This window comes from Nannobrachium achirus (assembly GCF_963921795.1).
Source record: "Nannobrachium achirus genome assembly, chromosome: 21".
Lineage (NCBI taxonomy): Eukaryota > Metazoa > Chordata > Actinopteri > Myctophiformes > Myctophidae > Nannobrachium > Nannobrachium achirus.
In genome coordinates, this window is record NC_137828.1 from 58,596,954 (window position 1) to 58,610,528 (window position 13,575).

Sequence of the window (13,575 nt, forward strand, 5' to 3'; positions counted from 1 at the left end):
AAGAGGCTTTCCTCGTTCGAAAATCCGTACGGCGAATCAGCGCCGTGAATCAGCGTCTTGTGATCAGCGTGGGTGGGGTTTTCCCAGAACTCATGTGCGTTTCCAAGTAAACAAGCGCCGCCGCCGGACCGTACCGCACATCGCGTCGCCCGTCGCAGTAATATGTGATCGTATCGATCTCGCTATGAAACACGTTCCTGGCTCATGAGCGAGCTCTTACTCACTGGTAAAGGTGTGAAGTATCATAAATGTCTAGGGGGTTTGACTGCGATTGTCCGCTGTACCTGTGTGCGCTCGTATATTGTAGTCTATATATATATATATATATATATATATATATATATATATTTGTGTAATTGTGTCTTTGTTTGTTTGTTTGTTTGTTTGTTTTTATTTTAATTATTTCGTTGTGTATTGTCTGTCCATGTGCGGTTGTTCAGTATAATAAAACTTGGAAAACCAATAAAGTACCAAACAAAAGAAATGTTGTCTTTAATACACTGACCTCCATCTTGTAAAGTAACCACTGGTTTGAGAGCAACACTTTGTGTGTGTGTGTGTGTGTGCGTGTGTCACCTCATTCCTATTTGAAGACTAATTAAGCCGGCCATCCAATTGGCTCTCGTCTGGAAACCCTGACCAATCACAAATCAACAGTGCTGATTAGAGAGGTTGGTTCAGGTTCCATTAGCTCTGTGTTGGTGGCAGGTGTGGTGAGAGCAGGACCAGACCACACCACAGAGCACAGTGACTCCGGACCATACCAGTCTTGGTTAATAGTCCCTCACAGCAGACTCTGGACCAACATGGCTCCTCTCTCCCTTCAGTCCAGTGTGGAATATGCCAAGACATGGGTACCACAGACCCTGGTCAGGTAGGTGACAACACACACAGAGCAATACTCGCTGTTAACTCAATTTAACCACATTAACCAGGGCGTCCACTTTTGGACACATTTTCAGACATTGTGCATTTAGTTTGTTTTTAAACGTCAAATGCAGATCTACAAGTGGTTAACAATTTTTGTATCATGAGCTGTTTGAACTTGTAAGAATGTGTCATTGATTTGATTTCCGACAATGAGGAACAAAGTGTCCCTTATCAGTTCAATAAAGGACTTTTAGTTTAAAAATAAGAGACGGTTCCTAATTTCAAGGGACAACAAAGTTGTGCAGATTGAAAGTACGTTGTGTCACTTACTTGAGGTGTAAGGGCCCACAAGTTATACAACATGTTACAGGACAGTTGTGGTGTTTGGTTCTGGTTGAACAGGTCGGTGTGCAGCGTCCAGACGTCCATCTCTCAGCGTATAATGCCCGCCACTAGGCCCCGCCTCTTCAGAGTGACCACAGCCACTCAGAGGAGACAAAGAGCAATCGCCGCCTCTTCTCTGGACGAACTCCTCGACCAGGTGAGACCAAATGTTTAGAGTAGGGCTGAATGATTTGAGAAGAAATGTTTTCCAGAACCTCTTGTCTACCAAGCTGTTGTAGAATAAACTCCTCTTTGCAGTCCGAACTGCAGACTCACTCTCCCATTTACAACTCATCTCTTCACCCATTGAGAGAGACTGAGAAAGCATCATGTCATTTTAGATTAAAAAAAAAGCATTATTTTATCACTTTGTTCTGCGCTATGAGCTTGTAGATCTGCCATTTTAGAATGTTGAATTTGTGCAAATCTTTGAATAGCTCAAATTTCTGCTGCTGGGGGTCCTGAAACCTGAAAATATTTTGAGATGGGGAGCACCCCATCTGACCGACTTAACACGGCAGCCAATAACCCTAGTCACACCGCGGCCATCTTTGATCACATGACCATGTCGGGTGGCAAGCAGCCAATCAGCAGCTTCCTTGGGTGGGCATTGCCCTACCCAAAATGCTGTTTTGAGCTTCTGATTGGCTGCTTGCTATCCAACGTGGTCAAAGATGGCCACGGTGTGAATAAGGTCTATGGCTCTCCGTGTTCAGTGGTCAGATGGGTGGGCTGCGGACACTCTAAATCCTAATGGGTTTTCTGAAAAACGTATATTGTCAAGGAGGACCCCTTGAATTATACTGTATGTATTTGACCACAGACCCATTCAAAATAGTTTGTTCCAGGGCCCCCGAGAAGGAAAGATTTGAGACACACACAGACACAGACACACACACACACACACACACACACACACACACACACACTACAAGCAGAGTGCTTTGCTATGAGCTTGTAAATCTGCCATTTTTCTAACTGCTAAAATAATGGTTATTCAAATCTTAAGTGACACTGACGCCTGCCAGTTCTAAATGGGTTAAGAGAAGTGGCCGTGATTTAGAAAAGGTTGAGATTGAACCACAGTGGCGTGTGCCTTGTTGTTGTGCAGGCCTCCAGAGCCTTCCTGTTGACGTGTCAGTTTCTCACCGTGGTGTTGGACGACGATGGGACACAGGTGGACACAGAGGACTTCTTCCAGTCTCTGCCTGACAACACGTCTGTCACAGTGCTGCAGAAGGGAGACAAGTGGACCAGGGGCAAGGTGAGACGGGCACTACTGTACGTTACTTCACAACACTAAACAGGGGCTGGAAATTGCATGGAACTGCCATTATTTTCTCAGTGATTGTCACGATGTGAGCTTTAGTGATCGTTTTGTTTTCATTTCGGCCTAGAATTATTGAAAGCTTTAACTATTGAAAAATAGCAGATATACAAGCACACAGCGCGCGCTGCGAGCTTGTAGATCTGCTATTTTTTTTTATAATTCAAATGTTTTTTATTTTTTCTTCTTAATACTGTCATGAAAATGTGTGCAAATCTTTGAATATATGTATTTTTAAAGCAAACGTTTGTAACTAAAATTTTGCTTCTGGGTGGTCCCTGGAACTAGATATTTTGAGATGCGGGACCGTGGCCAAATAAATATCAGTTTGGGGGTCCTTCACACAAAAAGGTTTGAGAACCACTGACAAGGTAGTCTCTCAAGAACAGACTAACTGAGCTCCAGTTAAGGACCTTTTCTTTGACGATGGCCAGCCAGATCGCTGACATTGAAACATAGGCTTTTCAAAAAATCTTAGAAGGATTCAAAAGACACTTATAGAATCGGGTCAAAATTCAAATTTTCACGAATTTTCAAAAATAGCAGATCTTCAAGCTCGCATCGCGGCACTCGGTGCTGTGCTGTGAGCTTGTATATCTGCTATTTTTCAATAGTTAAAGCATAAAATAATGATACACAATACTGTGTACCAGTTCTAAATGGGTTAAAGGGATAGCTAACCCCCAAAATGACGGAGACTTTTATTCATGGATATTATTGTTTTTGTCACATACCTAAACCTATAATTTGATACACTTTGTCTCCATAGGGAACCACTGCTGGTCATCAAATTATTGGCTTAGGAATGCAACAAAATATTGGGGTGCCCGCTGGCCTATTGGTCCAGGTGCATACCACATATAGCCTAAAGACTGAATCCCGATCCCAACGACTTTTGCTGTGTGTAAATACTGCTGCACATGTTTGTTTACAAACATTGTGATTTGGAACCATTTTTCAGGTGTGTCCAAGCTTCCAACAGCACAGCAGGACGGGGATAGCCAGGGTGACCTTTGACCTCTACAAACTGAAGCCCAAGGACTTCCTGGGTTGTCTGACCATCAAGGCCACCCTGTACGACATGTACTACCTGTCCTACGACTTCAGGTGCAAGAGGGCCAAGCACTACCTCAAGTGAGTGTCAATTCACTAGACCAGTGGTTCTCAACCTTTATGGGCTGAATTCCAGACTTTTACTTGTAACCGAGTGTTTCTACATTGCAGTATTGAGTACTTTTTCCAACACTGTTTTTTTGTTAACCTTTTAACTGAAGTTTTCTCGGTTGTAAGGCCAGATATCTTGGACAATATAATGTCCAATCAGACAGGATTGGTCATGCTTCACTTGACATACTGTAATGTAAACGATAAGACAGAATTCATTTCCCAGTGGATTCTTCGCGACTCACGTCAGTGCAAACACACTTGCAATTTCCCAGAATTGCACCTTTCTAGTTTGACTCTGTTCCAGATAAAACAAAACAAAAAAATGGCGGACCAATGAAATTGAATGTTGCCCTCAGGTCACATTCCAATCCTTATAAGTCACATATGCATCTACAATCTTTCTGTTAAGGGTTCCTTTGCCTGGAAAACGTTGAAGAATGTTTCTCTGAATCTCTGTCATGTCTTTCAGGGTCATCCTGCATTATGTAACTCATGTGGTTCAACTGGCGGGTCAGTTACTACTGAATGGATCTACATCTTTACTACAGGCCATTGGAGAGGACGACTAAGTGTGTGTGTGTTTGTTAGCTACAGCAGTGGATGTAGCCAGGGACCCACAAGCCCAGAATGGGAGATGACCTGTGATGTCTTTTTATTTCTGTTTTATCTATTAGTTTGGTCATTAAGGTCCACAGAATGAGAGGCCTGCTCTGCCGGAAACATCGCGAAAAAAAGTAAATGGCCATTTGTATATTCACTGTCCCATCGACTTCACTATACAGGAAAAGAAAGTTTCTAAAAAAAGAAAATAAATGTGCTTTAAGTAGCATGTGAGGGGTCAAACTAGGGGTTCTTCATGATTCTGAATCCATTGCAAGCATTTGTTTTGCATGAAAAACATTCCTAGGGCAAAATATCGGCCCCCAAAACTGTGAAAAGTCATGATTTTTTGATGGCCAAAATGTAGCTCAAGGAATGTTTTTCATGCAAAACAAATGCGTGCAATGGATTCAGAATCATGAAAAACCCCTAGTTTGACCCCTCACATGCTACTTAAAGCACATGTATTTTTTGTATTCTGTTGCTGTATAGTGAAGTCGATGTGACAGTGAATATACAAATGGCCATAACTTTTTTTTCGTGATAATTCCGGCAGAGCAGGCCTCCCATTCTGTGGACCTTATGACCAAACTAATAGATAAAACAGAAATAAAAAGTACGGCATGACATCACAAGTTAAACCCTATCCCTTGAGCTTGTGGGTCCCTGACTAATGTGCGTGCAGTGGTGGGTGGAGAGTGAGGAGAGGACGTGTGTGTGTGTGTCTGTGTGTACGCTGTGGATGCGCGTTTCAGCTGTAGACAACAGTCTAGATGTTTTTAGTGTTGAATTACGGTGTGAATAAAATGTTTCATTTGTATATTTTGTGGTAGAAACGGCATTTCTGTGGAATTTAAATGTTAATCTGAAGTTATACTGTCACACGTGTATTAATAAAAGTATTTGTTTTTTTCTAAACTTTTGTGGAGTCTTATTTCAACGATGCAACCTGTCTTTAGACACATTTAAGTAATATTGAAGTGTTATTGACACGAGCACAACAACCTTAAAATAAAGTTAAGAAACCTCCGTGTCGGCGTACATTTTATCTTGATGCTCAGGTTAAAATTTGTGTCTAAAGTAAAGTGAGACATGACCTTTGATTGACACAATCTAAATGGGAAAATTGCAACCGCCCCAATTTGTATGTTATATTGTATTACGTTACCTACTCTTATTACTCTACCATACAGATTTGACAAAATGACTTTTTATTCATAAAAACGTTTCATAGTGAGGCTTTACGTAAATGTGTAAAAGTCACCAGTGGTGACTGATAGTCATAATGTATGACACTGTAAGCTGACACTGCATGTGGAGCTGGGTCAGGAACAGCTGACCTGCGGAGCGTCTGAGGGGAAGTCCTGTATCACGTCCCATTCCTCAAAACATGTTCCCTTCTCTGCTTCCTTCGTCACTTGCCTCCATAGATTTTAATAAATGAGGTTAACTTGTAGCTATAGGTACACATGGCATATTAAGCTCAGTCAGATTTGAAAGTGTGGCGTCGTTATTGGTGTCTTTATTGGTTTAGTCGCTCAGGATTAAGAGTGTCTGCTAAATGCCTAAATTGTAAATTTGAAACCTACGTCTGTCAGTTTTGTTCCCAGGTTTTATTGTTCATTCAATTTTTCATTCAAACCTTTATTCTCAAAAGACATTTGCAGTGTCGTCGAGATACATCACAGTACAATCAATATTCACAAAACATTTACATTTACAGAACATTTACAAACAAGTTTAAAAACAGTTGCAGACACGTATGAGTAGATCTGCAATCAAGGATTTAAAATGACCATTATGTTATGGGAAAACCTATCTTGAATTTAAGCTGTAGCTCATTCCAAGTGGTTGGGGCATTAAAGCCAAAGGCTGTCTTCCCCAGTTCAGTGTTTGCTTTGGGGACCTTTAGTGTGAGCCAGTCTCTGGAGCCACTGTCCTGTGAACGCAAGTAATATTTTTCTCATTCTTTCTCCATCTATAAAGCACTGTGGTGCTTTTTATGTGTTAAGTTATAGAGGCCTACAATATGCAGTAATATTGTAGTCTATGTTCCACTTCTCAATTGCGCACTAATAATAGCCTCAAGGGGACGTTCTTTTGGATTGGAACACATCCCAGGGGGGGGGGGGGGGGTACCATGGCGTGGTATTCAGACAGTGCGCGTTCTGGTGAACAATCCCAGCGCACAGCTGGGACGCACATAGCTCAGTGACACACGCACAGAGTGTGACACGCATAGCGGCTCACACAGTCACACGCATAGTGACAAGCACCAAGAGCACGTTGACAGAAGGAGCAAAAGGCAGAGGGGAAAACTTTGATCACAACTTTTAAAAGGAAATAAAATGAGGGAAATTGTTCACATCCAAGCCGGGCAGTGCGGGAACCAGATTGGGACCAAGGTAGGACTGTTTCAATATGAAAAGTTATTTTGGCTGCGGAATAATGCCATCTGAAAATATTTGGTGCCAGACCCTCATACAAGATTTGTGTTGTTAAAATGTTTTAAATATATTCCACTTTTTAGATTTTCTGAAACTATCAGATGACTCACAAAAAGATCATCTGCAATTTTCAAATAGCTCGTGTAAATATTGTAGGTAGGGTTAAAGTGGTTAAACTGATTTTGATGCTATTAACTCATTAGGCTGGAATGCATCTGGAGATGGAACTCCCTCAAGCACCCCACTTTGAGAACCACTAGTTTAAACAACCGAAAACAGATTAAATAAAATGTGTTTATACTGGTCATATAGGGTGATATTTGTCACTGTAGACCTATTTATTCCTACGGCTGTGACTGCACCTGTCAGCAGGGAGTGTTGAGCAGGAGGAATAGGACAAAGGCTCTTCGTCCTCTTGGTGGGGGCTCCTCAGTACACCAGGGTGGGGGTCCCCATTTCAAATGTGACTAGAAAGATCTAGTTCTAGGGAATTGCGAGTGTGGTTGCCGTTTTAACATTTTCCCATTCAAGTCAATGGGGTTAACTTTATTGCGACCATCGGGTCGCAGTTACTATGAAAACCTTAACTCATGTCAGTGAGTCACACTGTCAAGCTACAGGCTTTCACACACAGCCAGCTGGGCCGCTCGTCTCCAACAGATGGTGCCAGAGCTCCACTGGAGGAGAGGCACGGTCCAGTCACTATAGCAAAGATTTTTAATTATGGAGATAGCGCAACCTCATTGGATCCACCAGACTAGGTACACAAAGCCTACAAATAGCCTCCTAAGTGGGCGCCGGCTCTGACGGCAAATCTCGCAAATGTCCTGTTTACTAGTGCTATAGATCCCGCGAGAGTGTGTTTACTTGTACTAGAGTCCCGCGAGAGTGTTGCTGGGACAGATAAAGGGCGATAATAAAGTTTTTTTGTGTAGCTGAAAAAAGCCACTTTAGTATGATAAGTGTGTTAATATTATGTGGCTTGTGATGATCGGGTCCAATATTTAGTTCAGTTACCATGGAGCAAAATAGTAGTTCAGAAGCTGTGTTCACGTTAGCTCTCTCATTGTAAACAAACATGCTTCCGCCTCCTAAAAAGGTATCCACCTATACGTCATTCAGAAACGGGAAGTACGGGTCTGTCCCGCCCTCTTGCTATCGCCCTCTTGGACTATAGCGGCCGGCAAATATGGCGGCGCCCACAGGCACAATAACAACTTCTCTCAACCGATCTGACGGTCGCTCATCGCCCTTACGGCTTGTTACTTGTAGAGTAACTTTTAACCTATGAGGAAGCAGCAAATAGGTTATGAGTAACTTTTAGCCAATGAGGAAGCAGCATAAAGGTGACGTCAAAGAGAATACTGCTTCCTCATTGGCTAAAACTTACTCCATAAAGTTGGAACAGAACAATAGTGTGTTGCTCTATAGGCAACCACGCTAATTATTTTGGGTGGTCGCTGCCTGAAAAGGTTGAGAACCACTGCTCTATGGCAGTGTTTCTCAAATGGGGATACGTGTACCCCTAGGGGGGTACGCAGAGGTACTAGAGGGGGTTCTTGAGAGAAAATGGAAACATTTATTTTACTGTTATGTTTAATGATAAAACATTGACAAATGTATGTGAACGTGCTGCTCTGTAAAACTTTAAACCAAATTAAGCAATAACTTCACTCTTACTGAATAGAAAATAGGCTACTCACTAATATTTTCAACATATTGAAATAAACTGGACTCTTGATGTCTGTATATTCTAGTCAAAATGTTGTCGATTAAAGGGGGTACTTGGAAAAGGGGATACTGAAGCCTCACAATGTGAGAACCACTGCTCTATTGTATGACGGTGGGGCTTGCTGATTGGAACAGATGCTAAGCTAACAACATATGGTGGTTTCCATTCCATTGATGTTGCCCAGCTATATATTATGACATATTCTATGAAATATGAGCAGTAGAGTACCTTTATCTGAGCAATAACAAGGTATCAACTGATCTCGACCCATTAAATTCACTTAATATCTGTCTCCCTCTCTTTCTGTGTCTGTCTGTGTCTCTCTGTCAGTTCTGGGAGGTGATCAGTGATGAGCATGGCATAGACCCAGCAGGGAACTATGTGGGTGATTCCCATCTACAGCTGGACAGAATCAATGTTTACTACAACGAGGCCTCCTGTACGTACTACACACATTATCTTTACATTTAGGAACAGATTCAGGTTGGGGTTAGAGTTAAGGCCTGTCCATACTATGACCGAAACCGCCGTTTTCGGTCAAAAGGTAAGGTTCGACTACAAAATGACGTCACTCGCAACTTCTGAAAAGCATTAGACCGAATGAGAGTTCGGAAATTTGCACGTCGGAAAGTCCAACTCGCCGAACATTTCGGTCAAAGTATGGAGAGGCCTTAAGACTAAGTGGTTAGGTCATGCTGGGCATGGGACTTGAGAAAGGGTCAATTAAAGCTGCAATATATCAACTTTTTTATGTGAATTAAAATGACATTAATATTTTTATTTTTATTTTTTTAGTATAACTAGTAGCCTACATCTGCAGGTCTCTCACTCTTTCATTGAGAAATGTAGATCCTGTGTTAGGATAGGACACCTACCAGTTGACAACGGGTATTGTGTAAAGGTCAAATCGCAATTAATACTCTGCCCAAATGGGCTCTAATATAATCATAATAATAACAACAACCCAACTGATTGCTACTAAAGTGGTCAGACTTGAGTGCAGGGGGGAAGTGGGGCTGGGAGTCGAACCTGTAACCTTTAGTTTCCCAGGCTCTACCCATTCAGCTATGGCCACGCCTGGTAGGGAAAGCAGAATAGCTCTCCATTATAGCTCAATATTACAAATGTCAGCACTTGCCTGGGGGACCAAGGTTGGAGTTTTGGGTAGGACATTAAAACATACGTATTGAGGCTTTAACTCTCTTTTACTATCCGATGAACACCACAAATGTAACTGACTGTGTGTGTGTGTGTGTGTGTGTGTGTGTGTGTGTGTGTGTGTGTGTGTGTGTGTGTGTGTGTGTGTATGTGTGTGTGTGTGCGCACGTGTGTGTGTGTAGCTCATAAATATGTCCCCCGGGCGGTGTTGGTTGACCTGGAACCAGGAACCATGGACAGCGTTCGCTCAGGAACTTTTGGACAACTCTTCAGACCGGACAACTTCATCTTTGGTAAACGGCCTGAAAACATGACAAATTCCACCTCTACAGCAAGCCCTAAAATACAGCACCTGAACATCACAGTCTAACAAATACATCCATACAGAGTGTTTGCAGTGAATGTGTGTTACAGAGTGTTAGCAGTGAATGTTTGTGTGTGTGTGTGTGTGTGTGTGTGTGTGTGTGTGTGTGTGTGTGTGTGTGTGTGTGTGTGTGTGTGTGTGTGTGTGTGTGTGTGCGTGCGCGCGTGCGTGCGTGCGTGCGTGCGTGTGTGTTCTGTAAACAGTCCTGCGGTTTATAAACTCATGTCTCCATGGGACGAGAAACAGAGACATGCGCGCAACACGCACAGACAGAGTGACTCAGCATGAGCATATCGCCACAGCGACACGTTGCAAGTTTGTAAGAATGCGCAACCAAGTTCTAACTGGATGCCAGGGTCAAAAGTGACAACATGATGCTCTCATGACAATCAGTGTCGCTGTCGCTGCCTTAACACTTAACCATCTGAGAGCATTGAAACCTGAGGCAAGCAGCTCTGTTCTGTGTTGACGGAAGAAATTACCTTTTAACTCTGATAGTTCTCCTGACACTACAGCAGGATTCAGAGGTCGGTTATCACTCACCAAAACATGTACCTATAGACTTTTTGTGGGGGCTTTTTATCCCTTTTTAGGACACAATAAGAGCTTTCTTCCTACTCCTCTCCCTCAACACTCCCTGCTGTCAGGCTCCGCCCCCAGCCCGTATGAATATGTGAAGTGATAAACCCTCCCCGACTGGCTTCCCTCCCCTGCAGCTACTTTACCACTGTGCCACCTGAGTGCCCCTTTCACTTTTCTACTTTAACACTGTTGGCAGTCTCCTATTATGCACTTTCAGATGCAGTCAAAGGCTCATTGTGAATAGCCAAATTGACCGACAGACCTGTCAACATGGTGATCTTGATTGGTCCGTGTTTTGTACATTTGGACGTAACGCACTCCCTGTACAGTTCTAGTGCAGACTGCAGAGAGATGTACCACTGTGACGGACGGATGGTTTCCTTTAGCGATTCCAATAGAGGTTTCAAATGGGCCCCAACAGGTCTGTAACTCTGAGAGTGTACAAATGGAACCAAATGGACCCTCCATTTGGTTCCATTTGTACACTCTCAGAGTTATGGGGGTCCTTGAAATGTTCCTTGAACCGGTATTATAATTGTATAGCAGACATGAAGTCCACATGCGAAAAAAAAAAGAAGAACTTCTGGGGACTCAGATTGTCCACATGCCAGCTCCGTCAGTGTGATAAAACCAGGTTCCAGAAACGGTTCCAAATGTGATGAAACCGGTTTCCGGTTCCTCAATGTTGGATCCCAACTAGGGATGGGACGATAATCGTCATTATCGTTTATCCTGATAAAAAATATTCTAATCGTATCGTGGAGATTTAAATTTATCGTGAAATTATCCTCCGTCATGCACTGGGATCAATTCAACTTTTATTTACCGAGCTGCATATCCGGTACTATTTAAACCCTATAATTGGTAAAACAGAAATGGAAATAACGTACTTACTTTATTTTATTTTCACTCTCTACCAAATCCCTTTGCCAAAAACAGCCGATCTACAAGCTCACAACGCGTTGCATTGCGAGCTTGTAGATCTGCAATTTTTTGGCAAATGTTCCGCCCCAGGATAATGGATGTTGGGGATATTTTGATTACGCGATAATATCGTAAATCGCGATTTCTTTGGTCACAATAATCACGGCAAGACATTTTCATATCGTCCCATCCCTAATCCCAACCCTAGGCTATATAGGGTGACAACTGTTCTATTTCACCGCTGCAGGTCATACGGGTGCAGGCAACAACTGGGCAAAGGGGCACTACACAGAGGGAGCAGAACTGGTGGATTCTGTCCTGGATGTAGTGAGGAAGGAATGTGAAAACTGTGACTGTCTGCAGGTAAGCATCTACAAGATGGATGGATGGATGGATGGATGGATGGTAGTACTACCATACATGTCCACCTTCTGGAAACAGACACTGACACACATTAAACTAAACCAGTTAGAACTGAGTGTCTTTCTGCACATCTCCATCATTGTGTTATTGTGTTAATGTCCAGGGTTTCCAGTTGATGGGATGAGGTCCTCCCATTTAGAACGGGTACACATTATTGTGTATCATTATTTTATGCTTTAACTATTGAAAAATAGCAGATATACAAGCTTGCAGCGCTTGTAGAATTTGAATTTTGACCCGATTTTATAAGTGTCTTTTGAATCCTTCTAAGGTTTTTTGAAAAACCTATGCTAGCCATCGTCAAAGAAAAGGTCCTTTTCACTTAACTGGAGCTCAGTTAATCGGTTCATGAGAGACTACTATGTCAGTGGTTCTCAAACCTTTTCATGTGAAGGACCCCCAAAATGATATGTATTTGGCAACGGACCCCCAACTCAAAATATCTAGTTCCAGGGGAAACAAACGGGGGGAACAAAATCAAAGCGACGCCGCTTCTTCTAGTGGTTTCCACGCTTTAGGCAGAAACCAAATGGCCTGTAATGAACGAACACCTGGCTTTCCCCCAGAAAGCCTAGTAGGCGAGGTTAATCGAATCCTAATGACTGAAATCAGTTATGGCGACTGAGAACTTGAATCCTTTATTATTGGTTATGGGAAGGTTGTGTCATTGTGTTCTTGTATTTCTAGGGCTTCCAGTTGACCCATTCACTGGGAGGAGGGACTGGTTCTGGGATGGGAACCCTGCTCATCAGTAAGATCAGGGAGGAGTTTCCTGACAGAATCATGAACACGTTCAGCGTCATGCCTTCACCTAAGGTAGGCCTACTACAGAAGAAGGGAGGAATGGATGGATTATATTATTAAAATTGTACAAATATTATTACCTTAATTCGACAAATTACTCAACCCCAGTACTTGGGTCTGCTATTTTGACTATATTTTAAACAGGGCTTAAAGGATTATTTTCCCTGCCTAGAAATGTAGTAGAGTAAAAGTGCAATATTTGTCATTGAAATGTAGTAGAGTGAAAGTCAAAAAAACAAATGCTCAAGCAAAGTACAAATACTCAAAGTAATCAAGTCAATTTTACTGTCCACCACTAATTATTACTATGATCCTCCTGCCTTCGTCTTTAAGTGCCAGTTTGTTGAGTACACAGTATTTGCGACCGAAGGTCGCAGTTTACCTTGAGACATGTCACAGCTTGTCTCTGTGTGTGTGTGTGTGTGTGTGTGTGTGTGTGTGTGTGTGTGTGTGTGTGTGTGTGTGTGTGTGTGTGTGTGTGTGTGTGTGTGTTTGTGTGTGCGTGCGTGCGTCTCGCGCACGTGCAGGTGTCAGACACAGTGGTGGAGCCCTACAACGCCACTCTGTCGGTGCACCAGCTGGTGGAGAACACTGACGAGACGTACTGCATCGACAACGAGGCGCTCTACGACATCTGCTTCCGCACGCTCAAGCTGACCACGCCCACCTACGGCGACCTCAACCACCTGGTGTCGGCCACCATGAGCGGAGTCACCACCTCGCTGCGCTTCCCTGGCCAGCTCAACGCAGACCTGCGCAAGCTAGGCACGTCTCTGTTAGGGAGCCCGCAACG

At 43.0% G+C, this 13,575-nt stretch overlaps 2 protein-coding genes across 2 annotated transcripts in view; both read left to right on the forward strand.

The window, feature by feature from the left end:
- Window positions 1-806: 806 nt before the first annotated feature.
- cidea (cell death inducing DFFA like effector a) lies at window positions 807-4,317 on the forward strand (the record flags this gene model as incomplete). The annotated part of the gene is made up of 5 exons (XM_080751850.1): window positions 807-874; window positions 1,273-1,411; window positions 2,366-2,518; window positions 3,543-3,715; window positions 4,218-4,317. The coding sequence occupies 5 exons, from the start codon at window positions 807-809 to the stop codon at window positions 4,315-4,317; spliced, it is 633 nt and encodes a 210-aa protein (XP_080607976.1).
- Window positions 4,318-6,696: 2,379 nt separating this feature from the next.
- Window positions 6,697-13,575, forward strand: part of tubb6 (tubulin, beta 6 class V) — a gene marked incomplete at its 5' end in the record, with an annotated part of 11,922 nt that continues 5,043 nt past the window's right edge. The window contains 6 exons of the mRNA XM_080751912.1: window positions 6,697-6,753; window positions 8,858-8,966; window positions 9,868-9,978; window positions 11,803-11,918; window positions 12,666-12,794; window positions 13,310-13,547. Coding sequence (XP_080608038.1) covers window positions 6,697-6,753; window positions 8,858-8,966; window positions 9,868-9,978; window positions 11,803-11,918; window positions 12,666-12,794; window positions 13,310-13,547 — 760 coding nt within the window. The remainder of the gene's footprint in view (window positions 6,754-8,857; window positions 8,967-9,867; window positions 9,979-11,802; window positions 11,919-12,665; window positions 12,795-13,309; window positions 13,548-13,575) is intronic.